The 27412-nt window shown below is 34.8% G+C and overlaps 3 protein-coding genes across 3 annotated transcripts; 2 read left to right on the top strand and 1 right to left on the bottom strand.

The window, feature by feature from the left end:
* The first annotated feature begins 2814 nt into the window (after positions 1-2814).
* Positions 2815-4110, top strand: LOC128997516 (kinesin-like protein KIF11-B). The gene has a single exon (XM_054423156.1). The coding sequence runs from the start codon at positions 2815-2817 to the stop codon at positions 4108-4110; it is 1296 nt and encodes a 431-aa protein (XP_054279131.1).
* Positions 4107-6875, top strand: LOC128997515 (kinesin-like protein KIF11-B). The gene is made up of 2 exons (XM_054423155.1): positions 4107-4317; positions 5683-6875. The coding sequence occupies exons 1-2, from the start codon at positions 4107-4109 to the stop codon at positions 6873-6875; spliced, it is 1404 nt and encodes a 467-aa protein (XP_054279130.1).
* A 239-nt stretch (positions 6876-7114) lies between these two features.
* Positions 7115-25287, bottom strand: LOC128997225 (rho GTPase-activating protein 8-like). Its single transcript, XM_054422834.1, has 9 exons — positions 25066-25287; positions 17435-17548; positions 16855-17155; positions 15588-15806; positions 14982-15080; positions 12532-12725; positions 11133-11333; positions 10265-10371; positions 7115-9350 (listed from the first exon to the last, which is right to left on the bottom strand). Exons 1-9 carry the CDS (start codon positions 25115-25117, stop codon positions 9180-9182), a joined length of 1458 nt encoding a protein of 485 aa, XP_054278809.1. The 5' UTR covers positions 25118-25287; the 3' UTR covers positions 7115-9179.
* Between the last annotated feature and the right edge of the window lie 2125 nt (positions 25288-27412).

Below are 27412 nucleotides of genomic sequence, written 5' to 3'. Positions count from 1 at the left end.
TGTAAGCTGTATAATAATTTATTTCACCAAACCGGAGTCATGATTTTTTTATATTCAAAAAAGTCTTTACACAACTACAGTAGACTCTCACTCATCCGGATCAGCCTTGTCTGGCCTCCTGCTAGTACGGATCGGCAATTGTGAATTATTTTAGCGGCACAGTATTATAAAATAAAAACGTAACTAACTTTACGTTTCAACGCCTTCATTTATTGTGCGAGCAAGCCAACATCACATTAATGGCATACATTTTGCGGGAATTCTCATTGTTTTAGACACTCCTGTTTGTATTAGCACGTGTTTTAACAAAACTGCTCGACGTAGCGGCAAAATTTACGAACATCTGCTCGACTCTCAATAGTCCTGATTTTTTTGCAATCCGGACCACATTAGTCTGGATGAGCGAGAGTCTACTGTATCTTCTTTAAAATAATATATTTATTTTTCAGTACATGTAACTTAAATCAAACTGATAATTAAAAAAAATATATATCATGATTAAATATTTGAAAGATAAGTAATACAACTCAGCCTAATTATTACAAAATACATAATTTATTAAAAAATGTTAAATTAAGCTAATTATATCATAGATTTCCCAAAAATGAAGCATAATCAAAAATTAAACTGGAATGTCTGTCATTAATACATTTTAAAATGCAATTGATCACAAATTTTCATAACCAATTTTGTACTATTTGTGGATCTTTGAAGGATAACTTTTATAGCAGTGTCTACACAAGTGTCATGACGTTTGCTCAGAATATCATGCATTTCTTAAAACTTTTAAAATGATAAGTTTTGTATACAACCAAGTTCACACATTAATTGCAAGAAAACAACATGTTGCATTATCAATAAATCAGCACAAAAGAAACTATAGTTGCCAAATTAGTACATCAAATTAAAGCTTTTAAAAATTAAAATGGTAAAACCTTAGATTAACTAATTAGTAAATAGTGCTGTCATAAAATAATTGTCAAAAAGCTAATTATTCAATCGTATATTCCTAAAAATATATGTAAAACTAACACATTGTACAGTACTAAACTCTTGAGATACATTGTAATAAATGAGAACAGTAATATGATATCTTCACTCCATCGCAATGTGCGTTAATATTTTACAAAGACTATGAAAATATAAATATAGTAACCACCAAACAATTAATCTGTGGGCTCAACGGTTAGTTACAATTATTTTTTAACGAGTTTGATAAAAATATTTTGATTTTTGTCTTGTTCAGAATCGATTAATACTGCTTTACTTTGTCGGTGCTAAGTTCGCTTTGGAATTTTGATCCCAAAACACGGCATCTAATCTAACTAGGCAACTGTTGAACTAAATGCTAAATCAGGAACAATAAAATTGTACTGTTTCAACTTAAACACATTGTTATAGGTCTACAAAAAAGAATGGACTGGATATTTTTAAAAACAATTTTTACGTGACCTAAACCAACTACAAACAGAATGAGATGATAGTAAACTTACAAAAGGTTCCATACATTGCAACTTTGTTTTATTATGAATCGCTACTAGTGCTTTTTCCATCTGGTTTCACCGATTTTATCATTAAATTAAGACAGTGACACGAAGCTGTCTAACTTTAATAATAGTCAAGGGAGATATTACAAATTACACAACTTTAATGTGTAGATCATTGACTATTGGATGTTACAACTAGAAATTCCATCCCCATGTTAAATTTGTAGAAATTTTTTTAACCAAAATCGTTGTAGTTGATGTGAGCCGCCGACAGATTGTGCTGATCTAAATTACTGACTTCTGTCGAATACACATCTTTTTTACTAATTCAAACTAATGGAATGACTTCTTGTGAGCTATAGCAACTGTTATGACCCATCAACTTGGCCAGCAACAAAAAATAAGGTAGAAAATATAGTTTTAGTCACTAGCGCATTCTGCGATTGGCTCACACAACTACGTTCTTTTGTAATTAAAAATTGGCTACAGCTGGTCCATATAGATGGGAGGTCTACACTGAAAATGACATCCCATCTATATGGACCAGCTGTCCCAAATTTTCTTTTAAAGAGCATAGTTGTGTGAGCCAGTCACAGAGAGCACTAGTGTCTAAAATTATATTTTCTACCTTATTTTTTGTTGCTGACAAAGTTTATAGGTCCATAACAGTTGCTATAGCTCATAATAAGTCATTCGATTAGTTTGACTTGCTAAAAAAGTTTGTGTATTTGACAGAAGTTAGTTGATTAACAAACTTGTGACAATTTTAACATGGGAATTGAATATGTATAATTGCATCAATAGTGAAAGGTGAAATTTAGTAGGTAGTTTCTCTTCAGACCAGCTGTTTCTTTTACCAGGATTATTTATAAAACCACAATGACCAAGAACAGCTGGGTCCAGATTTGAATCACCAAAACCTACTGTACTGATGATTCACAAGATCAAAATGGACAATCAAATAGAACCTATTATATAGGGCTATTTTAGTTTCACTGAAAGTTTTAAACGTAAAACTGTGTAATATCATCTGTCTGAAATTTTTGTTTCAGTAACTTGAATTGTAATGATTTTTCAGAGTCTATTATATCATACGGCAAAATTTCATAAAATTTACACAGAAAAAAAAAACACTTTCTGCCATTGATTGTTTAGAAAACTAAGACAACTTGTCTTTACCTAAGTTTCAATTGCTAACAGAACTGCATTTCACTCTAGCAAAAATATATGAAACAAAGTTGCAACAAATTGAATATTTCAACTGTTGTTGCTGTTTTACATATCATATAGTGTATATAGTCCCAGTAATTAGACCAACTTCTACTCCATGTACTTTTGGTTACTTGGAACGCTACCGTACTCACTTTGGTCGGTGTCACTTCACATCTTACCTTGGGTGTTCAGCCCAGTGGAGGATTGTTTGGGTCAACTCCGCCTGGCGCAGGCACCTGACAGGTGGTGGAGACAGGTGGCGGCGACTCAGATGAACCTCAACTCAGGCCGATCGCACACAATTTTTACGATCAACGTGAATATCAAGGAGAACGCTGTAGCTGGCAAAGATGATGTACTGCGATGTGGCAAACTCCACCTCGTGGATTTGGCTGGAAGTGAAAACGTGTCCAAGTCTGGAGCCAGCGAAAACATACACAAATCTGCAACGGGGGTTGACAAGAGACTTGCCGAGGCTTCAAATATAAACAAGTCTCTGTTGACGTTGAGCCGAGTCATAACATGCTTGACGGAAAACAACCCACACATTCCTTACAGAGAGTCAAAACTGACAAGGTTTTTACAAGACTCGCTTGGTGGCAAGACTAAGACCTGCATCATCGGAACAATCTCTCCAGCGCAGGCCAACCTGGATGAAACGGAGAGCACACTGAACTATGCTTCTAAGGCGAGATCCATCAAGAACAAGCCAGTGAGAAACCAGACCATCTCCAAGAAGGACTTTATGCAGGTTGCGTCTGAAGAAATAATGAAGCTCAAAAAAGACCTGGAAGCAGTCAGGCAAGGAGAGGGGTTCTATATCTCTAAAGAGTCTCATGAAGAAATGATAAGCCGAATGAAAGAGCTGGACGACCAAGTGAAAGACTGGCATGAAAAATATTCACGCATCAAAGAGTCGTACGAACAATCACAGGAAATGTTCAGTTCCTTAAGCTCCGACTTTGACGACAAGTGTGCTGAATATGAAGAGCTTGATAATCTGTTCAGAATCGAAAGCCAAAGATGTCAAGAGAAGATGAAAGAATTCGCAAAGGAAGTTGTTGTCAGAGAATATTTCATCAAAGAATATGAAAAGACCGAAGGCAGTCTGACAGAGCAAGCAAAAACTTGCAAGTCTGTGCTGGAAAACCTTTTAGACCAGAGCAATCGCTTGCACGACAAAATTGATAGAAAGCAGTCTAACGAGGCAGACAACCTGCAGATGTTGTGTCGCTACAAGGAAGATGCCAGCAAGAAGGTTGCGGATTTCAAAAGCAAGCTTGATTCGTTTCTTGATGAAAAAAAGCAGTTTGTGAAAGAAGTTTTTAAAAATGCCAGCACTGTGAACAGATTATTTGAAGAAGAGAACCATAATGTTTTATCAACCATTAAATCTTTTAAAACCAGATGAAAGCCCTTGCACAGTCAATGAATGAAACACTTCACAATAAGCAAACAGAGTTTACTGGTCAAGTCAATTCTTGCAAGTCACGAGGGGATGAAATAATACAACACTCGGTAAACCTTTACAAAGACGTGATCAAGTCACATATTCTGCCCTCGATGAAGAACATTCAAGATCAGCTGAATCTCATCACCAAAGTCATTGAAGAGGGAAGCAATAATCTCGCCAACTTCATATTGATGTTATTTGGTCCAGGATCACTTCTTGAATATTAAAATGGTATAAAATTACCTGTTTCCGTCTGTAATCCTATATTTGTTTTAGAGAAAACCGGTGTCAGCAAAGTGTCAGTAGAGGTATTTTTCGCTGAACTGATCGACAAAGAAGTTGATTATAATCGGTTTAGCAACAATTTCTTGATTTTGACGTCTTATAGCTTTAACTTCATCAACAATTTGAGTGGAAAACTGCATCAACGACGCATGGTGGTCCGTGATTTCAGAGATAAGCTTCTTTTGTTTGGTTTCAAACTTGGCGAGATTATTAAAATGGTATAAAATTACCTGTTTCCGTCTGTGATCCTATATTTGTTGTATAGAGCAACCGGTTTCAAGGTTATAACCTCATCTTCAGGCTCTTGTTGTCACTCTTGCGAGATCGTCGAGTTTTATAAACACACAAAAACACTAACATTGAAATAAATAAACACGAGACATTGACAGACGAAGACGATTAACATAAATTCGGGAACTAGTTCCCAGGATCCAAGTGGATCCAGGAACAACAGTGGATCCAGTTGGATCCCAGGATCCAACAACTAGTTCCCGAATTTATGTTAATCGTCTTCGTCTGTCAATGTCTCGTGTTTAGTTATTTCAATGTTAGTGTTTTTGTGTGTTTATAAAACTCAACGATCTCGCAAGAGTGACAACAAGAGCCTGAAGATGAGGTTATAACCTTGAAACCAGTTGCTCTATACAACAAATATAGGATCACAGACGGAAACAGGTAATTTTATACCAATTTAATAATCTCGCCAAGTTTGAAACCAAACAAAAGAAGCTTATCTCTGAAATCACGGAGAACCATGCGTCGTTGATGCAGATTTCCACTCAAATTGTTGATGAAGTTAAAGCTATAAGACGTCAAAATCAAGAAGTTGTTGCTAAACCGATTATAATCAACAACTTTGTCGAGCAGCTCAGCGAAAAATACCTCTACTGACACTGGACACTTTGCCACGCAGCCAGTAAAAAATCCTACACTGGGCTGAACACCCTAATGACATAACACCTATAATAATAACACCTCATGACAAAACGTTTGCCCGTGCCGCGTCGTGTGTGGAACTAGTTCCCGAATTTATGTTAATCGTCTTCGTCTGTCAATGTCTCGTGTTTATTTATTTCAATGTTAGTGTTTTTGTGTGTTTATAAAACTCGACGATCTCGCAAGAGTGACAACAAGAGCCTGAAGATGAGGTTATAACCTTGAAACCGGTTGCTCTATACAACAAATATAGGATCACAGACGGAAACAGGTAATTTTATACCATTTTAATTTTATGTTCGGGTCAAGTCCGCCTGGCGCAGGCACCTGACAGGTGGTGGAGACAGGTGGCGGCGACTCAGATGAACCTCAACTCAGGCCGATCGCACACAATTTTTACGATCAACGTGAATATCAAGGAGAACGCTGTAGCTGGCAAAGATGATGTACTGCGATGTGGCAAACTCCACCTCGTGGATTTGGCTGGAAGTGAAAACGTGTCCAAGTCTGGAGCCAGCGAAAACATACACAAATCTGCAACGGGGGTTGACAAGAGACTTGCCGAGGCTTCAAATATAAACAAGTCTCTGTTGACGTTGGGCCGAGTCATAACATGCTTGACGGAAAACAACCCACACATTCCTTACAGAGAGTCAAAACTGACAAAGTTTTTACAAGACTCGCTTGGTGGCAAGACTAAGACCTGCATCATCGGAACAATCTCTCCAGCGCAGGCCAACCTGGATGAAACGGAGAGCACACTGAACTATGCTTCTAAGGCGAGATCCATCAAGAACAAGCCAGTGAGAAACCAGACCATCTCCAAGAAGGACTTTATGCAGGTTGCGTCTGAAGAAATAATGAAGCTCAAAAAAGACCTGGAAGCAGTCAGGCAAGGAGAGGGGTTCTATATCTCTAAAGAGTCTCATGAAGAAATGATAAGCCGAATGAAAGAGCTGGACGACCAAGTGAAAGACTGGCATGAAAAATATTCACGCATCAAAGAGTCGTACGAACAATCACAGGAAATGTTCAGTTCCTTAAGCTCCGACTTTGACGACAAGTGTGCTGAATATGAAGAGCTTGATAATCTGTTCAGAATCGAAAGCCAAAGATGTCAAGAGAAGATGAAAGAATTCGCAAAGGAAGTTGTTGTCAGAGAATATTTCATCAAAGAATATGAAAAGACCGAAGGCAGTCTGACAGAGCAAGCAAAAACTTGCAAGTCTGTGCTGGAAAACCTTTTAGACCAGAGCAATCGCTTGCACGACAAAATTGATAGAAAGCAGTCTAACGAGGCAGACAACCTGCAGATGTTGTGTCGCTACAAGGAAAATGCCAGCAAGAAGGTTGCGGATTTCAAAAGCAAGCTTGATTCGTTTCTTGATGAAAAAAAGCAGTTTGTGAAAGAAGTTTTTAAAAATGCCAGCACTGTGAACAGATTATTTGAAGAAGAGAACCATAATGTTTTATCAACCATTAAATCTTTTAAAACCAGATGAAAGCCCTTGCACAGTCAATGAATGAAACACTTCACAATAAGCAAACAGAGTTTACTGGTCAAGTCAATTCTTGCAAGTCACGAGGGGATGAAATAATACAACACTCGGTAAACCTTTACAAAGACGTGATCAAGTCACATATTCTGCCCTCGATGAAGAACATTCAAGATCAGCTGAATCTCATCACCAAAGTCATAAGAGGGAAGCAATAATCTCGCCAACTTCATATTGATGTTATTTGGTCCAGGATCACTTCTTGAATATTAAAATGGTATAAAATTACCTGTTTCCGTCTGTGATCCTATATTTGTTTTAGAGAACAACCGGTGTCAGCAAAGTGTCAGTAGAGGTATTTTTCGCTGAACTGATCGACAAAGAAGTTGATTATAATCGGTTTAGCAACAATTTCTTGATTTTGACGTCTTATAGCTTTAACTTCATCAACAATTTGAGGAATAACAGGTATAACTAGTTCCCAGGATCCAAGTGGATCCAGGAACAACAGTGGATCCAGTTGGATCCCAGGATCCAACAACTAGTTCCTAATTTATGTTAATCGTCTTCGTCTGTCAATGTCTCGTGTTTAGTTATTTCAATGTTAGTGTTTTTGTGTGTTTATAAAACTCAACGATCTCGCAAGAGTGACAACAAGAGCCTGAAGATGAGGTTATAACCTTGAAACCAGTTGCTCTATACAACAAATATAGGATCACAGACGGAAACAGGTAATTTTATACCAATTTAATAATCTCGCCAAGTTTGAAACCAAACAAAAGAAGCTTATCTCTGAAATCACGGAGAACCATGCGTCGTTGATGCAGATTTCCACTCAAATTGTTGATGAAGTTAAAGCTATAAGACGTCAAAATCAAGAAGTTGTTGCTAAACCGATTATAATCAACAACTTTGTCGAGCAGCTCAGCGAAAAATACCTCTACTGACACTGGACACTTTGCCACGCAGCCAGTAAAAAATCCTACACTGGGCTGAACACCCTAATGACATAACACCTATAATAATAACACCTCATGACAAAACGTTTGCCCGTGCCGCGTCGTGTGTGGAACTAGTTCCCGAATTGATGTTAATCGTCTTCGTCTGTCAATGTCTCGTGTTTATTTATTTCAATGTTAGTGTTTTTGTGTGTTTATAAAACTCGACGATCTCGCAAGAGTGACAACAAGAGCCTGAAGATGAGGTTATAACCTTGAAACCGGTTGCTCTATACAACAAATATAGGATCACAGACGGAAACAGGTAATTTTATACCATTTTAATAGTCTCGCCAAGTTTGAAACCAAACAAAAGAAGCTTATCTCTGAAATCACGGACCACCATGCGTCGTTGATGCAGTTTTCCACTCAAATTGTTGATGAAGTTAAAGCTATAAGACGTCAAAATCAAGAAGTTGTTGCTAAACCGATTATAATCAACAACTTTGTCGATCAGTTCAGCGAAAAATACCTCTACTGACACTGGACACTTTGCCACGCAGCCAGTAAACAATCCTACACTGGGCTGAACACCCTAGGTTTGATCCTAATTTTGATGTGAAGTAACTCCGACCAAAGTGAGTAGTTGTACTATACTAGTTGTATTAGTTGTAGAGTAGTTGCATTGTTGTACTATATGATATGTACAACAGTTGCCATAAAGTAAAAAACTATATTATTGAAATTCAAAATTAGACACAAGTTAAAAATACATTCTAGAACCTTTACACCCCTACACATCCCTTTCCCAGGTACTTTATGACCTAGTCTATCCATTTCTAATCTATTTCTATCACTGAAACAATCCTAAGTGAACATTCCTAGCCTCTACGAGTTGAATGGAAGAATTTACATGAAGACAATATTTTTATCCTTCACTATTACACAAGAGAAAATGTTTTGTAAACAGTATCACAGGCTAAACTGATTACTTTGTAATCTAAATAGGTTTTGTAACAATTAGTTTCCAATTTCTGTTTTCGTGGTTCTCTATGAATAAGTGAGCCAAATCGTTAAGACTGAAAATCCTGTTACTATATCTCGAGTTGAATGAAAGCGGTTTTTTTTTTTAAAATCATTACAATAATATTTAGCACCAAATCTTATACCATCGGTTTTAACCAACTACAATTTTCTAAAACCACTTAAACTATTTTTACAAATTTGAAACATTCTAATCCTTTCTAAAAGATCTTTGAAATGTACAAAACATAAATTGACATCCACTTCTGACATTTCCTTCACAATGGGGGTTTATAGTTAATATTTTGTGTTCCTAATTTAGCTACAGTTGAGCTGAAATGGTTGTTGTTTAGATGATAAATATCTGATCGTGATGCCTCAGTACAAAGTCAGTAAACACGTTGATTGGAGCTATCGCAGACAGTGACAGCTGTCCGGACTGAGACCACACTAAGTTGGGTCCAAAGACCACAGCCAGGTTGGAAGACGTCATTTTGTTTAGGTCACACCTGTCCATCACCTGTAAAAATAATTGTCCGTCAAAAAACAGCTATAAAGGTTACATTGACTATTAAATACTGAAGAAGACATCTCATCTATATGGACAGCTGTGCATCTAGAAACATTTTTTTAATGAACGAATCTCCCGTCGCACGCTAGATAGGTCAGTGATACGATTTTTGACCACAATAAACATATCCATGCCGACATTCATCACCAGATGACTGAAGGTTATAGCCTCATTCATTGAATGCGTAAGGGTAAAGTGCAGAAATGGGTTAGTGAGTGTAAAAATGGCCGTCAAAAACTTTTCCTTGGTGGTCTTTTGTGAGAAGTCTGGGTACTCACCAAACACCCAATTTCTTGCAAAATTGACATTTTCACAGCCATTTTTGAACTCCCTAACCCATTTCTGCACTTTACCCTCACTCATTGCATTAGGGTCATTACCTTCAGTCATCTGGCCATGAATATCGGCATCAGATAATTAATTATGTTTCTCGTGTTAAAAAAAAAAAACATCTCACATGCAGCAGGAGATTCGATAATTTATCAAATTTTCTTATCACACAGCGAAGTGTACACATCGCCCACAGAACTACAAATGGTGCCATTCTATTTACCAATGGTGCCAGTAAGCAGGAAGCAGCCTAGCTGTTGTGAACACGGAAATTACGGAGCTATATGTAAAAACAGACCTTACTTAAAAAACGCCCCTCATACATTCAACGATAATTGAGCATCCAACAGTGCAAACTATCATTTGCACGGCAGCACAGCTAAATTCTTAACTATCAAACATTAAATTTTGTAGCACAGGTTAGAAAGATTTTATTGACAACTTAAAACGTTAAATTAGAGGCAAGTAACTTGCCATATAAATCTGCTGAAATTCTGTTAAAAAACTCAGGTAAGTTAAGTTTGACATCTCACCTTTGACAGAAACCGCACTATGTACTTCAACACTTGGTAGTTGTCTTCTGGTAATTTTTCTAGGATTAGAATTTTAACATGTCTTGGTCTCTCATCATTTGGCACACCTGAAACAATCAACAAACAAATCTAAAAAACACATCTTATTATTGAAAATTCTGAAAAATAGGCTGGGGTTTGACAATGCTTCTTATTTCTGCCTGCAGTAAGTTTTTATTTCAATAATGATTTTTCAAGTTTCAAGTTTTTTTAATGTTTCCTTCAAAACTTTTTTGAGGGTTAGGTAGGATAGTTTTCCTTTAGTGATAACTGGGACCATGGCGTCGTACCTAAGTAATCTAGCTACTTGGAGGTCACAAATTGTGGATAAATAGGGATGATCTGTGGATGCCATACTCCCTGGTGTGGATTAACGTCCACACTAGTGAGTACTACGACTATCCCCAGTACTATCCTGATATTTAGACCAATTCAGAAATTAGTCAGGTTCAGGCCTTAGTCAGTAACAAGACTATCAGATCGCGCCACTCATCTTCATCATACTTGGCTTAAAATACCTACTTTCGTATGGTCGCCATTTCAATTAAAAGTATTAAAGATATTGAAATGAGAAGCACCTGTGGTGAAGAACACAATGGACCCTAACCAGACTATTAAGGATTTTTGGGAAATTTGATACTAAATTTATAATGTATACAAGAAAACATAATAATCGTTAACAGACCGTGATGCCATTTGTCATTGGGCTACCATTAATTGATTATGATAGATCCCTTTCAAAATGTTGAAAAATGCCACTGGCATTAATAAGCAAAAAAAAATAATGAACTAAATAAATAATCAATAAATATCTTAACAATCTGCTTACTTTGAAACTGAGTGATTTCATCATACAGATCAAAGGTCATGATAGGTTCCTCCAGCTCTCGCAGGAAAGTCTTCAGAAGAACAGCTGCAATGTGGACATCACCGTTGAACTCTATCGGCTGACCTTGATTGACCTTGGCCTGCAACTCCTTCACTTTGCTGACATTGGCCGACCTTCGGAACAAACCTTCCGTCTCCAAGGCTGCAACAAGTGAAACCCATTAGTTTGGAAAATATTGTAAGCTTATTAATCAACTGATAGTTTAGTTTTACAGATTTTATTGAGGATAGCACGGTTACCTGAATTTAGAGTCCAAACTGGCACAATGAAGACAAAGCTTTACACTATAGCCTACAGAAAACATGAGAATATTCCACTGTCAGTGACAGCATTTTTTACCAAGGAAGAGTTTTCTTCTGGCCTAACCAGGAATGGATTAGGAATTAAGAAAACTCTCTCCTCCTGAGTTAAAAATGTGGTTAGTGACGATGAAATGATGCTAATGTTTTGTGTGTGTATATAGTGTACAGTTGTGTGTTTATTGTGCCAGTTTGGACACTTTCCCATTCAGTTATCTAAGCTACTATCCTCACTAAAAATCCAGACAACCTTCTGCTCTGTTACATACTCAATAAATTAATTTGCTTGTATGTAGTTTTTTTGGGTGGGAAGGTGTGCAAATGTATCGGATTTAAAGTTAACTGAGTTTTGTTTCAATAGTAAAAACTTGTCAATGATATATGGGACAAAGTCAACAAATAGAAGCAAGAGAAAAAGGTTAGATAAGATGAATGAGAAGATAAGAAATTCACATGGTGTTAAAATTCAGTTTCAAAAGCTGACAAACTATTTCTCAACTGTAGGTACAAATTACAATGATTTAAAAAAGACTTGGGTACCGGTATTTCAAACGATGGAGGATCGCACTTTTCAAAAGTTGAATTCTTACATCCCTAATATAAATAGGTCAACATGGGATAATCAATCAGGCAATATTTTGAATATGTGTGACCAAGCATTATAACTAGAAAGCAACATTTTACCAGAATACAGAATGTAGAACTCAAGACGCAGAAAACGGAAAAAGTATGTGATGAAGACAGTTCTCACTTACCGTAGGCCTACCACCAGAGATATGTGTTTTAAAATAATAGGATGAATAATACTTTTGCCAAAATGTCGCCTAATAATCCCTATTGGTAATAGATTACTGAGAATACCCTTTTATTTTTTAAACATCATCTAAATCGTTAGAACAAGCGAGTAAAATGACGCTCATTGCACCTTCCTATTAACAGAAATCCAAAACGTGCTGGACGAGGTCGAATAGGCGACAAAAATAATAGTCAGTGAAAGTAAGGCACATTCCTGGTTATAATCGCAAAGTAGAAGTACTTACCATCAGGAGTGCTGAGATACTCCACACACTGTCTGACCAGGGGAGGTATGACTTCTCTGTCATGATTCTCCTTGATAAACTGTAGAGAGACTCCGAACTGTTGTGTTGGTAGTGGTGGAGGAGACTGTGTTGTTGCTGGAGTGGGAGATACGCTGCTCAGTCTGCTGTTCTTGGCCATCAGCCTCTCATCATGCCTGTGACATACAACAAACAACTCAACATAACAAGTCAAACAAACTAGGTATTTTTGGAATTACTGGGTAATAGACAGAAACATATTTGTGGTGAAGTTTCGGCCTACCTCAGTAGAGGTTTGCAGCTCCCCGATATTTTTGGGGTCGGGTCAACAGTTTGTCGGAGGGGTCGGTTTGGGCCGAAAATAATTGTTGCCCCAAGCTCAGTTGTGTAGAGCCAAGCCCAAGATTTATTTTTGCTATTTCAGAAAGAGTATCGAAAATGCATTATTATGCCAAGATCAAGGGTGATGTTCATGGTTTTGCCACGATGGTGATAACACTGTAACTGCAAAAGATGTTCAAGATTTCACTGTGACCAGAGAAGATGTTTTTGATTTTCCTGTGACCGCATAAAATCAACTAAATCAAATTGAAGGAGTTCAAATCCAATTGAATCTAAATTTACTTTATTTAGTTTCCAATAAACAATTTATAGGCATTTTACAATTATTACATGCACAACTTAGACTGCAATTACAAAAATAGAAACTAACTAAATTAAAACCACAAGGGATAACCCGTGCGTGGGAGTGAGTTGTTTAGTGTTGTATACAGTTAAATTAAAAGTGTTATTAGTTATTTATGTTTCAAGATTAACCCTCCCAGTGTTACTTGACGAAAATTCGACAAGCAGCACACTTTGTGTAGTGTTACTTGTCGATTTTTCGACACGCAGACATCGTTTACGGCGAAGGCTCTATGACTGACTGAATCGGATTGAACTGGATCGAGTTAGGTATCGTTCTTTCCGTAATATTCTAAGCTTTCTCCAGAGGTCTGTCTCTAAGCGCTATTCATTTTAGTTCCGAAAATATTGTAGCAGACAGCTGACGTGCGTGTATTTGTAAACAGCTAGGTTCCCCCGGACCGATGACTGATGTGTTTTATTACGTTTATCATTGTTTTAGTGTTAAAAATCAAAAGTAGTGATATACGTGGTGCATTATAAGAAGATTTAAGTGGTTTTGAAGTGCTGGTTGATGATCCTGAAGAAGTAGGTAGTGATATTGATGTAAATTATCAGCCAGATTCCTAGCTATGGTTAGGCTATGCATTCTTAGCTAAACGCTATGTACTGAAATCAGTTTTTTGCCCATAACTTATTTATTTGCAAATCTACTTCCTTATATTATTATATATTTGTAATCCTCATAAAATTTAGAACAAAGTGGCTATTTTCAAATATTTATAGGCCTATAATTTATACAATTTCATTGAGCGCGAACTTATTTTTTTTTTGAAAATTTTCGAAATTATATTTTTTTTACCTAAAAATTTTTTTTTTTGAAAAAATGTTCCTTATGTTTTATATATAATATTGAAGCCCATGATTTTCCAAACAAAATGGTATATAGAACATTAGAATTAACATTGTTTTAAGCTTCTCAGATCCGTTTTAATAAAACCTTGCAAATGCGCCAAAAATAGGTGGACATTAAGGCCTAAACTATGGACACTTGGAGGGTTAATTGGTTATTTATTTACTATCCTTCAAAGTGAAAAAAGTATGTTTTATTGAAATTTTAGTGGACAATGGCAGAATAATCACTGTTGTTTACCAACCAAAAACTTAAACTTAAAATTTAACTTTTCAGTGTTGTGAGCTGGTTTATGGATTAAGACAAGTCTAAGACCTTTTCATGCCCCAATCAATAGTGACTACCTATTCAAATTTTAATTGTGTCAAACCTATTGGATTAGATTCTTTATCTAAAAAAAATAGCTACCTAATGACTCTAAAAATCAACAAAAATCACTTTCACCAACGTTTCAGCTTTAATAAAGAGTGTCATCTTCATGCACAACATTATATCCACATAGTTGAATATAAACAGATAATTATTTATCAACAAAACCAGACTATGTTTTCGAGTTTTGATGCAAAATCATTGGATGTAATCAAAACATAAATTTGTTAACGTTCATGTTCTAATCCAGATGTCACTAGTAATAATGAACAAATCTTAAAAGGCTTACAGAATAAATGCTGAACCTGGTAATTTGTCATTGGACTAATTAATAATTATGCTTTCTCAAGCTAGGTTGACCACGGTCTGGACATTTCCTTTTCAAACAAAAAATCTAGCAAAGTATCATATGCAAGAAATGTGCCTTTGCTGCAACATTATTGGTGACTTGTAAGTTGGTAGGCCTACCAATTCAAAATTATGAATTAACTACCATTAACATAAGACAAAAAACTAACATACTTACTCTAGCACAGGCTGAGGTATACTGATTTGGTCCAAATTTAGGTACTGACTTAGCTCATTAAGGCAATTAACATACATCATCTTGCGTCCAAACTTGACACTGAAAATTAAATTAAGACCATTAAAAATTTTTGTTTGCAACTCTTAGTGAACCACTATTGAAATGGCAACCATACAAAATAGGTATTTTAAGCCAAGTATGAATGGAGATGAGTGGCACGATATTGTAGCTTTTGTTAGTGACTAAGGCTCACATATTTTTTAGACACAGCTGTTAATTAATAGGCTAGCCCATACAGCTAATGGCAACCTTGGGCCTAGAGTTTGTAGTGGAATACGAACCACGTTTTTACCTTGGTACTGGTGGACATACCATGTTAAATTAACAAGGGCCCCTCTACCTAACTAGCCTATCTTGGATTTGTTTGATTTTAGCACACTAGAAAACAGTTTTTTTCCTTTGCATAATTTTAATTAAAAACTGTACAAAAGTGTCAAAATGTTGAATTTTTTCCTAAAGGAAACGTTATTATAGGTACTTTAAACTTAAGAATTTATTGTCTCGTCCAATAATAATTGTTTTGCAATAACAAATAAATGTACCAACCTTATAACAGCTCTAAATATTCTCCAAATAATACGGATGAAATTGGTCGGGTGTACGAGGTACAAGGCTTTCAGATTCTTCTTGTACTTGCGGTCGAAGGCGCAATAAGCTTGCCACATCCAGGATATGGTAGGTTTGTTCTTGCTGGTCAGTCCGTGGTGGAAGTACACTAGACTGTAGTCCTGCTCCACAAACTTGTCCAGTGTGTACATCAAGTACCTGGAAACATGATCAAACAATCTTCATTAAACCTTTTAGTTCCAAATGCAGATCTATCAGACATCATGCAAGTAGTGTGACTTAACTTTAATTTACATGTGATTTTTATTGTCATTTAGATGTTTATTAATTTGTATCTATGTCCAATCTATGTAATTTATGTTGAAATCAAAAACCTTTGATACTATGTTGTTTTTATAAAGACTAGAAAAGTTTTATTTGCATAAATGGGTTTAATCTTTGACTAAGGGCTTGACTTCAATGATTAGTAGTCATCTCATTCCCATTTTAAACTGTGGATAGTGGTTTATAAGATTAAAATAGATGTACGGTAGAGTGAGAGTAAAAAATCCTAACGTCACAAACTCAAACCGTTTTTGAGGGGTTTAAAGTATTGAACTAGCACAGAGACAACAGATGTTTTACGACCATATAGTCGGCGCTCGACAGGGAAATGAGTGAACGAGCCGAGCCAGTTGGTGTTTTGTTCGTTTCCAATGTACAAACTCTATATATTTTTCAAGAAACTAATAACAGTAATGTAACAAAAATACCTAAGTAGGCCTATGTACAAAAATAATTGTTTTTATTTCCATTCATTGTATCCTAGAACTGTATTTTTAATACTGTAGGCCTAATTATGTGTCTATTAGGAGCATTTCTAGGCTTGTTTGAAAATCTGAACGAATCGGTAATCTGAATTACCTACGGTCACAATTGGTTTGGATTTTTGACGTTCTACTATGTTCTACGTTCTATAGTTCAATTAAGCCAACAGAGTAAGCTGACGTCAATTATTGGTTTCTTTTGAATACTTAAGTCAATTTATGAAAAAGCCAAATTTAAACCAAACCTTATTGTAGGCTAAAAGTGTCTTTTAGCCTATGCCACAACGAACACCACTGTTTCAGAAAACTAGAGAAACAGTGTTAATTTTGACAGCAAACTCTGTAGCTAGATTCAACTGTGTTCATCTACATAAATAAAAGTCTTATTTTCTTGTTATTGAGGCTCTACTGTAGTTTGTCTATGTATACATGTACCCTACCTAAGTAATCTCTGATGGTCCAGCTCCTTGTTGCTGGGCAGACGACAGGCCGACACCACAATGACTCTCCGTCCCGCAGTATCATCCCCCATAACCTCCACGATGCCGTACATCGACACATCGCTGAAGTCTTCTTCTTCCTCCTCCTCATCGACATAAGGATAAGACAGACTATCGAATGCCCTCGTCGGAGCATTCAACAACTCTGCCTCAAAGTTGTCCTCGATGGTTCCGTCCGACACGGGTGACTCCAGATAGTCCAGACCTCCACCCAGCGACAGTATGTCATCTTGTAACAGTTCTGGAACAAGAGAGTGGGAAAAATGTGAGATTAGGCCTATTGATGTTCGTTTTAAAAACAGTGAGCCAATAAACACATTAAATGACCGAAACATACATTAATCTTCCTGGATTAAGTTAAAGCTTCCCCAGTAACTTATTGTAGAATCAGTGTCTTCTGGCAACGACTGTTAAACTATACTGATAGTTGGAAAACCACTGACCTAAACTACAGGCTAATAGATTATATTAACAGAAAACAATCTTATTCTGTGTCATGTTAAAAGTATGATTCCCTTACCTGGAGCTCCTGCCGTGTGTTGTAGTTCCGTGTCATCAAACTCCAAATTGGGTTCGTAATCATGACAGTCGGACAGGCTTGGGTAAGGATCTTCATTGTCATTGTGCACTCCAGCTGGAAAATACCAAGAGTCTATAACTGTAATTCTGACCACTGAATGTCACATGTGACACAAGCATTAACTGTAAAACCTTCATTTGTACTGTTTCTGTTATATTTAAATATGTTAGTCTATATAGGCCTAACTAACTTTTTAATTTTAAATTAACTACCTTTTATATTAGCCGATCGACAAAAAATAATACGGATAACATTTTTAAATCACAGCCATTAAAAAACTGCATGAAAATCGTCTGATAATTTGTAACAGCTGTTGCGTCCAAACTCTCACCACAACCAATGCTGACCAAAGTGCAGCATGTAAATGTATTTATGAAGTACAGTTTAAAATAAAATGGAAAGTGGTGTGGTTTTCAGTTCATAATAATGGTAATTTATTTTGTATCAAAGACAAAAACTGCCAATTTTTAGGCCCGGTTTCCCCAACTCATTTAAAGTTAGTTTTAAGTTAAACGGTGATTTAAACTTAGTTTAACTTTGATTTGTGTTTCTCCAAATTTAAACTAGGTATTAATCTATGTTCAAACTTAAACCACCTCTCGACTTGGTTTAACTACTGGAGATAAAATAAACTGAGTTCAAATTAGTAAATTACAACAGTAACATAACCTCAAATAATTCCAAAACAATAGGTAGGTTAATAATTGAAGCATCAACAAATTTATTTAGACAAAAATAGGCTTGGCTTAGGGCTAGCTTATATAGTAATGACCTATAATTAAGTTATGTTTTATTTATATTTTAATTTATTTTGTTTATTAAGTTCTTTTTATTTGTAAATTTATTTTTTTGCAAGTTAGGCTACTATTAATTGCAGTATTTGCCTTAACTCAAATGGAAGAGTTAATTGACATTTTCGAAGAAGTTGAATATAAAGATTATAACACTTTGATACCAAGAACAAGAGGGCCTACTAAAATAAGGGACAGAATTCTTCTTGTTGTAAAAGAAAAATCAACTTTATAACATAACCTTAAACAGTGATGTTATTCTAGCAGCATTCGCACTTTGCTCGTCTGCTCTACTGAGTTGTGGCGTAGCGTAGCGAGCGTTGTAAGAAACATTAGCCCAAAGCCCACCAAAGATTCTTTACAAAACAGGTTAAAAACAGTACGATGATAAAATATTCTCATTTAGTATAAAGATTGCAGGCATTTCACTTCTCGGTTGTATCTTTCAATTCATATGTAAATAAGAGTTGAATAGAACTCCAACTCATCCTAACTTGCTTTTCCTCTCTAGCAAAATGTGTCTACAAATAAGCAAGTGTATATTCATCACACTACATCCTTCAATTCATTTAGTGATAAACATCCTGGTTTTATTTAGCCATTATTGTTTTGTTTGACTAGGTAATTATGTTCTGAGAGCTTACGGAATAGCCTTACGTTTCAGATGATCCTCAATTGCTAACGTTTCCTTGATATGCCAGTCAAAAGATTTTTGGATTCATCGAAACAAATCGTTAATACTTATGCCTGGTAAGAGTAAGCGTACCTACTCATGAAAACAACTCAGTAAGTAGGGTAGTAGGCCTAATCGCCTGCTTGCTAGATTTACACAAAAATCGCAGCTGACACAAAACGCTGTGCTAGGTAGTTTTGTAAAACTTTATCTGTATCATGATCACAATTCATTATCACTACCCTAACTGTGCTACTAAATCATTTCCTCATCATGGAAATCAAAACGATAAAATAAGTCACCTTAGTTAATATTCGTAGCCTCGGAGACATTTTTGTACTGTTATTTCCTAGTAAAAAGTGAGTCTTCTACTTTAATCACTTAGAATTAACGTAATAGGCTAGGAACTATCTGGTGAGAAAATTTCGTAGGCTGACAAATAGGTTACCTACGTCAATAAAACAAAGTAAATAAAACTTCAAACAGTTGTAACTCCGTTAATACTAAACATTTTTGCAACTTTTTTGTCAGCTAAAAATCTAGTTTCTGGTGATGTATAGCAATATAAGTTAGGTTCCCAAGGCCACATTAGTCGCAATAAATACCATGTATTCTGTTTAGTTTATTTCGGCTTAACTTACGGTAACTTTAAAAATGTAATTTTTAACTAAGTGGAAATTAGGTATAGGCTAGTTATATGTTCAAAAAATTGTAAAAATTGAACGCATAGTCACACCAAATGTGGGTGGAAGACCGCAACATAACCGAGGAAGACGACGAATTATTTTAACCTTACTTAAGGAATCATCATTCAGACGTCTGGATTCCTTATAGCCTAATTATAGAGGTCGACGTGAGACATGGCCAATTTTTGAGCCAACATTTCAATAATAAGTTACACAACCGTTTCATCTTGGCCCAATGAATTTCAGATGTGTGTAGGCCTACCTACTTTTTTATGGATTATTTTTATCCTAAAACTTTGTCATGAATTAGTTTTATTCTAAAACTAACTTATGTCATTGATTATGGAAATAATAAAAAAATATTCTAAAATCATTGCTTTAACTTATTAACCCTGCTCTGCTTTCGATTTAGTGTCTAAGCTATGAAAATGTTATTGATAAGATTTTTATGTAAACAGTAGGATAATTACGATGTAGATGATACCTTTTAGTAAGTTACAAATTTTGTGGTTTTTTGTTTATAAATTTGGACTAGCCTAGCCTACTTAGTTAACAAGTGTTTGGTATAGTACATCTTTCCATTGCGAAGCACAGGTAAAACTTGACAGTAAGGGTACCAACACAATAGATCTAACATCGCTAGGCCTATATAACTTAGCTTTAACTTACTTACCAATACTGTAGGCCTAAGTTATCATACAGTGGGCCTATTCTATGACTGAATATTAATTTACAACCAATAACTTAAAGTAGAGTCTTTGAGTATTTATGAAAGATTATATGGATCAGATTGGGCACACTTCCATATCTGTTGGCATAAACAACCAAATGAGTAATATTGATTAGTCGATTGTTTAATTTAACCCTCCGAGTGTCCATAGTTTAGGCCTTAATGTCCGCCTATTTTTGGCGCATTTGCAAGGTTTTATTAAAACGGATCTGAGAAGCTTGAAACAATGTTAATTCTACTGTTCTATATACCATTTTGTTTGGAAAATCATGGGCTTCAATATTATACATAAAACATAAGGAACATTTGTTTCAAAAAAATTTTTTAGGTAAAAAAAATATTTTGGAAAATTTTCAAAAAAAAATAAGTTTGCGCTCAATGAAATTGTATAAATTATAGGCCTATAAATATTTGAAAATAGCCACTTTGTTCTAAATTTTATGAGGATTACAAATATATAATAATATAAGGAAGTAGATTTGCAAATAAATAAGTTATGGGCAATAAACAGATTTCAGTACATAGCGTTTAGCTAAGAATGCATAGCCTAACCATAGCTAGGAATCTGGCTGATAATTTACATCAATATCACTACCTACTTCTTCAGGATCATCAAACAGCCCTTCAAAATCACTTAAATCTTCTTATAATGCACCACGTATATCACTACTTTTGATTTTTAACACTAAAACAATGATAAACGTAAGTTAATAAAACACATCAGTCATCGGTCCGAGGGTAATCTAGCTGTTTACAAATACGCACATCAGCTGTCTGCTACAATTACAATTGGCTCAGAGAACATAAAGCGCTTAGAGACAGACCTCTGGAGAAAGCTTAGAATCTGACGAAAAGAACGATACCTAACTCGATCCAGTTCAATCCGATTCAGTCAGTCATAGAGCCTTCGCCGTAAACTATGTTCGTGTGTCGTGAGTCGATTTTTCGACGAGTGACGCTCGGAGGGTTAATATATATGTAGGCCTAGTTTTGTTAGGCTAGGTTAACCTTACCTAACTAACGAAACGATATATCGAATAATCGATATATCGATCGAATCGATCAATCGATCGAAGTATTAGTACTCATTCGTTTGTGCCAACAGATATGGAAGTGTACCCATCAGATTAAAAGCTTCAAAATAAAAAATAGGCTAGCCTAAGTATCCAAAACATCTGTAGACATGAAAGCTTTCTCCATGCGGATTTTTAACAAACTCACAAATGAGCCGCTGTACTCTTTTGAGGAAGTGTCTGGCGAGTACTTCTCGAATATATAATATGCACCGCCATCACTAGTTTTTCTATTTGTAAATATTGGTTGAATAAGAATTGTTATTTTTTTTATTAGTTTTATTACTGTAATTTTATTTGACACAGTCTATCCAACAAGTGTTGGGCAACGACATAGGAGTTGGTAATGGTAATGGTAATGTAGAATGAAGATTCAAGATTCAAAGAGTCTTTATTCACACAGTACAAATTTTCGTACATGAATAGTGTCTATTGTCTATTGTTACTTACTACCTAAATTAGCAATAAGAAACATTTAAACAAAATACTATAGGCTACATTATTTTAAATTGAAATTACTAAAATCTTCTATTTTGTAAGGTGCAAGGTCAAGTAAGAATGCCTTCAGATTTTTCATAAATTTAGATTTGTCTTTTTCTTTTTTTAAAAAGCTAGGAAGTTTTCTAAAAAAATAGTTTCCAATATAAGAAGGTTTATTTTTAAAAAGTTCAAGTCTTGGTTTTTCTTTAGCTAAATAATTTTTACCCCTTGTATTATAATTATGCACAGGCAATTCTTGAGTCTCAGCAATATTTAAAAAATATTTAATTGTTTCAAAAATATATAAGGCGTGAACTGTAAAAATGCCCATCCCTTTAAAATAAGATTTGACGGACTGGTTGTATTTTAATTTATGTATTATCCTGATAGCTTTTTTTTTTATTTTCAAAATCTTTTTTAAATTCTTTTTCTTTGTCCCACCATAAATACTAATTCCATAGTTAATATGTGATTCAATATGAGCATGATATATCATTTTAAGTACTGATCCTTCACAGAGATATGACATTGTTCTTAGGACGAATATACCAGAATTTAGTTTTTTTATTAAATACTCGACATGTTTATTCCAGCTTAAATCCTCATCTATTATCAAACCCAATAGTTTTGAGGTTTTAACTTGAGCAATGGAATTTGTATCTATATCTAACTTAATACTTTGATCATTTTTGTCTCTTTTTGTTTTGAAAAGAATGAAATTAGTTTTACTAGTATTAAGTACTAAATTATGGTCTTTTAAAAACTGATTCAGACTTTTTAATTCTGATTTAGCAGACATTTCTAAATCAGTTAGGGATTTCCCAGTTGTGTTAAGATTAATATCATCTGCATATATACTTATCTTACTACCTGGGTCTTTTAGAGAATTTGGAAGATTTTTAAGGTAACATATGAATAAAAGAGGACCAAGAATCGATCCCTGTGGGACACCAGATGATATCTTTGATAAATTAGATCTTGTTTTTTGGATGATGTTATTTGTTGACAAAGTTGATATTTCCACAAATTGGTAACGTTCCTCTAAGTATGATTTAAACCATTTGAGAGTGACTCCTTTAATTCCCAAATTATCAAGTTTAGCTATTAATTGATGGTGGTCTACATTATCAAATGCCTGGGACATGTCCATGAAGATGCCAGCTGAATTTAAACCCTTATCTAGTGAATTTATCACGGCTTCAACAAAATTAACCGCTGATGTAACTGTCGATCTACCAGCACGGAAACCATGTTGTTCATTATCAATTAGATCATATTGGTTCAAGAAACTGTTCAACCTATTGTACACTGCCTTCTCATATACCTTTGATATTGCCGGGAGAATTGACACTGGCCTGTAGTTTGAAATATCTTTCTTAGAGTTTTTCTTATAAACAGGTACCACTCTAGCAATTTTAAGCTCATTTGGAAAAATTCCTGTTACAAATGATGAGTTAATTAGGTGCATTAAAATTAATTTAATCTCATCTTTCACCTCTTTTAACATTTTTACTGATAAATTGTCATAGCCAGATGTTGTTTTATTTTTTAAAGATTGTATAATAGTTATTATTTCGGTATCAGTTACTGGTTCGAAATACAATTTTGTATGCCATATATTTTTTGAAGAGGTGTCTGATGTAGTATTACAAAATTTTGTATGTAACGTAGAGGATTTTGTAAAAAATGAGTTAAAATTATTTGTTATTTCTTTTGGATTGTTAACTATCTTATTGTTAACTTTTAATGACATATTTTCCTGTTCTTTTTGTTTTTTGCCGTTAAAGACTTCCTTGTTAATAATTGACCATGTTGTTTTTGAAATGTTTGATGAATGTTTAATTTTTTTGTTATAATATTCTTTTTTTGTTTTGAAAAGATCGAATTTAAATTTTCTTTGACGAATTTTAAGCTCTTTGCACTCTTTGTCTTGATTTCTTGCACACTTACTTAGCCTAACAATAGTTTCCCTCTCTTCTCTTAACCTAGTATTCATCCAGCAATTCTTTTTGGAGCCTGTTCTAACAGTAATTTGTGGAAAACACTCATTAAAATAATAAAAAAATTTCTGATGGAACTTAGTGATGACCAAACAAAATAATAAGTAATGGGAGTGATGCATAGTTCAATCCACTTGTGAATGTCATACAGTACAACCTACCTTGTTTATTGTAATGTTGTATATTATTACGGCAATATCTTGAAAAATATCCATCAGCTGTGAAAAATAATGGTATATTTGGATTCAGGAGGTACACTTAAAAAACTATAAAGTAAGATATCAAAATTAAAAATTTGTTTGGAGGCACCTATACGGAATTATTACCATGCCCTAGAATGCTAAATTGTGAAGACACACCCATTCCTAGTAGGCTACCCTAAGGCCAATATAGCCTATTTCCAATAACCAATTTTACAAAAGAAGGCGGTGAGGTTAATTTGTAGTGTGAATAGAAGAACACATTGTAAGCCCCTTTTAGTGGGTCTTAACATTTCCATCTTTGTATGTTTTGGCAAGTTTGTTATATGTAAAAGAAAACATTTCTCACTTTGAAAAGATATCTGATGTGCACAACTACGGTACTGTACTAGATCAAAAGATAATCTGTCTACACTAAGGCATAAGTATACAGCCACTCAAAATAGTTTTGAGTACCAAGGTGTTTAAATGTACAATTTCTTGCCTGCATCCATCAAAAACCTGTGTGTTTTAAAATTCAAACATGTTTTAAAAACTACTCTAACCCAGGCTCGCCTGTATAAACATGAAGAGTACTTTGGTTTAGAGTTTTAGATATTTTAGTTGCCAGAGCCATCTTGATTGTTTTGTTTTTATTTTGACGATTGTCATGAACTTTGTACATAGTTTTAACGACAATAAATCATTTCATTTCAATTAAGACCTTTTTACAAGAATGTAAATTCTAAATTAGGCCTACATGCCTCCAGGCTGTTGGAATATGTTTCCTACGTTGTGTAGGCTGTTAAGCTTAAATTTATTTTTTACAAACTCAAGTTTTGTTATGTTACCAACAATGATTCGAGTATAAATGGTGATCTGTGATTTTAATGGCCCTCATTAGGCCAAGTGTTCTTGTCTTAAATTTAGGATTTATGGTTTTGATTGCATAGGCCTACCTGTAGTAGTTGTTTTATTGGGTGTTGTGTTTAACTTTGAAGTGCTTTCCATGTTCCAAGCTGCAAGTATTTTTACATTAAAGAAAAGTTGAATTTTTAAGCAATTACGCTGTTTAAACACATATTTACGTCGAACAAAACATTCTAAACGGAGAAAGGTTTCCTCTAATTATTTAACACTCCTACTTTCATGTTTTGATACGCACAATCACCAAGATTGACTCTCTCTTGTCTTCACTAAACTTGAGTCTTGACGTCTCTTCTCTTTGACTTGACAGGACGGACAATCAGATCAGATCAGAATCAGATGGACCTTGGTCGTGGTGGATTGGACTAGACTGGACTTGATTGACTGGAACAACTTGAGACAGCTTGAGAGGTGAGGACTGAAGAGGAAAAAACAACAAAGAGTACAAATTTGGGTTAGGGTTCACTTACTCTACGAATCATTGACACAATGAGCCTCCAAATATGTAATTCTTAAAACACATGGCTCACTTACTCTACAAATCATAGTCTATACGAGCTTCGTAAATAATATTGAAGGTTCACTTGCACTACAGGCTCGTATACTATACGAGCCGATCAAAAATATCAAATAAATTAAGAGGGTTCACTTACTCTACAGATCATAGTGCCTATGAGCCAAGCGTATGAATTCTTGAATAATTCAGGAATAAGCTCGTATAGTATACGAGCCAAAATACTGAATTTAAATAAATTACAGGAGTAGGCTCGTATACTATACGAGCCTATTTCATGATAACTATTACACAAATAGAAGATGGCTCACTTACTCTACAGTTCATTGGCACAATGATCTGTAGAGTAAGTGAACCCTCTACAAATATTATAAGGCTCACTTACTCTACAGTTCATTTAGCTACTCGTCGCGCGGTTTGCAGCGCATCGTTGCAGGCGTGTATGGTAAACCAATACCGCAGTTCTGCCGTTCTGCCTTACTTCTGCCGTTTACTAGTCTTGCAGCGTGAAAGAGAGCTTGTTATGTTAATGCATTGTTGAATTTTTAACTTGTGTACTCGTTGCTAGAAATCAAGCAATTATCAAGTACCGGTATTACAGGAGCTATTTTAAGAGTTATTACAGACTTAATTTTCAATTAATTAAAAAGACTCACGTAAAAGCTTATGCAACTAATGGAATTACTTACTGTGTTATGAACATTTCTATATAATTAAAGTTGTAAATATTTTAAAATTGTTTAGAAGATTGCCTTTTTAGTGTTTTCTACAAACGTGTCTCAACTTATACACATAGACTGGTGGAGTGGTAATTTATATTTCTAATCATTTAACTTTAAATTATGAACGCTTTCAGTCACGTGAAGTTGAATTAATTAAACTGACATTAGTTTTTACCATAAATGATAAACCTTTTGAAATTGACTTAATAGCTTTGTATAGAAACTATAAATATGATTTTTATTTTTTCCGCAATGATTTGCAACGTATTTTGAGTAATTGTAAAAACACAGCTATTATGTTAGGAGATATAAATTTATGCATTTTAGAACAAAATAACAGTGTTATTGATTATTTAAGTATAATGAACTCATTTGGTTTCGAGTCGTTTATAAATGAGCCAACTTGGGGGAGAGAAAATTGGGTAAAGTGTTTAGACCATGTATTCATCAGAAGTAAGACTAATTTAATTTTTCATAGTAATTTAGAAAACTATGACTTTACTGATCATGCTGGAGTTAATGTAAATTGCGTAACAAGTTGTGATAGTGCTTTGAAAGAGGAGTTAAGGCTGTAGATCATTCAATTTTAAAAAGAAGGTTGGCTGAAGTGAGCTGGATGCCAGTGTTTGATTGTGAGGATGTTGATAAATCTCTAACAGTTTTTTACGATATTTATAATAAATGTATTGAGCAATCAAGTTTTTTAAGGCCTATTAACAGTAAAAATAGGCATCGAACTCCATGGATATCGGACACACTAATTAAAAAGATAAATGAAAAAAACAGACTTCACTCTCGATTGAAAAAGCACTATGACATACATTTGTTTAATAGATATAAAGAACTCTCTAGAGAATGTTCTAATTTGAAAAGACGGGAAAAAATTAATTATTACTCATCTAAAATTGAAGCAGTAAAGGGCTGCATCAAAGTCTTATTGGAATATATTCAAATCTATTATGAGAAAGTCAAAAAATGAACTAACATCTATTAATATAGAAAATAAAATTGTACAGGTTGAGGGTAATGAAAAAATAGTTGTTGACTCATTCAATAACTATTTTACTGGTATGCCGGATAAGCTGATTAGAGAATTGTATGGGCCGGGATTCCCCGCCATGCCGGATATCGGTCTAGCGTGCA

Source organism: Macrosteles quadrilineatus, unplaced genomic scaffold, assembly GCF_028750875.1.
Source record: "Macrosteles quadrilineatus isolate MER2022 unplaced genomic scaffold, UCM_ALF_1.0 Scaffold_6__1_contigs__length_79288215, whole genome shotgun sequence".
NCBI classification, from domain to species: Eukaryota; Metazoa; Arthropoda; class Insecta; order Hemiptera; family Cicadellidae; genus Macrosteles; species Macrosteles quadrilineatus.
The sequence above is the reverse complement of the archived record's forward strand: the minus strand, read 5'-3'. Positions and strand labels throughout refer to the sequence as shown.

What these genes read in the sequence shown, in the direction of transcription:
- LOC128997516 (XM_054423156.1), top strand. Translation starts at nt 2,815, where the DNA reads ATGTACTTTTGGTTACTTGGAACGCTACCGTACTCACTTTGGTCGGTG.
- LOC128997515 (XM_054423155.1), top strand. Translation starts at nt 4,107, where the DNA reads ATGAAAGCCCTTGCACAGTCAATGAATGAAACACTTCACAATAAGCAA. An exon ending in CAAAGTCATTGAAGAGGGAA is followed by an intron (nt 4,318 to 5,682) that starts GCAATAATCTCG and finishes GTTCGGGTCAAG; the next exon opens with TCCGCCTGGCGCAGGCACCT.
- LOC128997225 (XM_054422834.1), bottom strand. Translation starts at nt 25,117, where the DNA reads ATGGAAAGCACTTCAAAGTTAAACACAACACCCAATAAAACAACTACT. An exon ending in ACACACGGCAGGAGCTCCAG is followed by an intron (nt 17,156 to 17,434) that starts GTAAGGGAATCA and finishes CTCTTGTTCCAG; the next exon opens with AACTGTTACAAGATGACATA. An exon ending in ATACCTCAGCCTGTGCTAGA is followed by an intron (nt 12,726 to 14,981) that starts GTAAGTATGTTA and finishes TGTATGTCACAG; the next exon opens with GCATGATGAGAGGCTGATGG.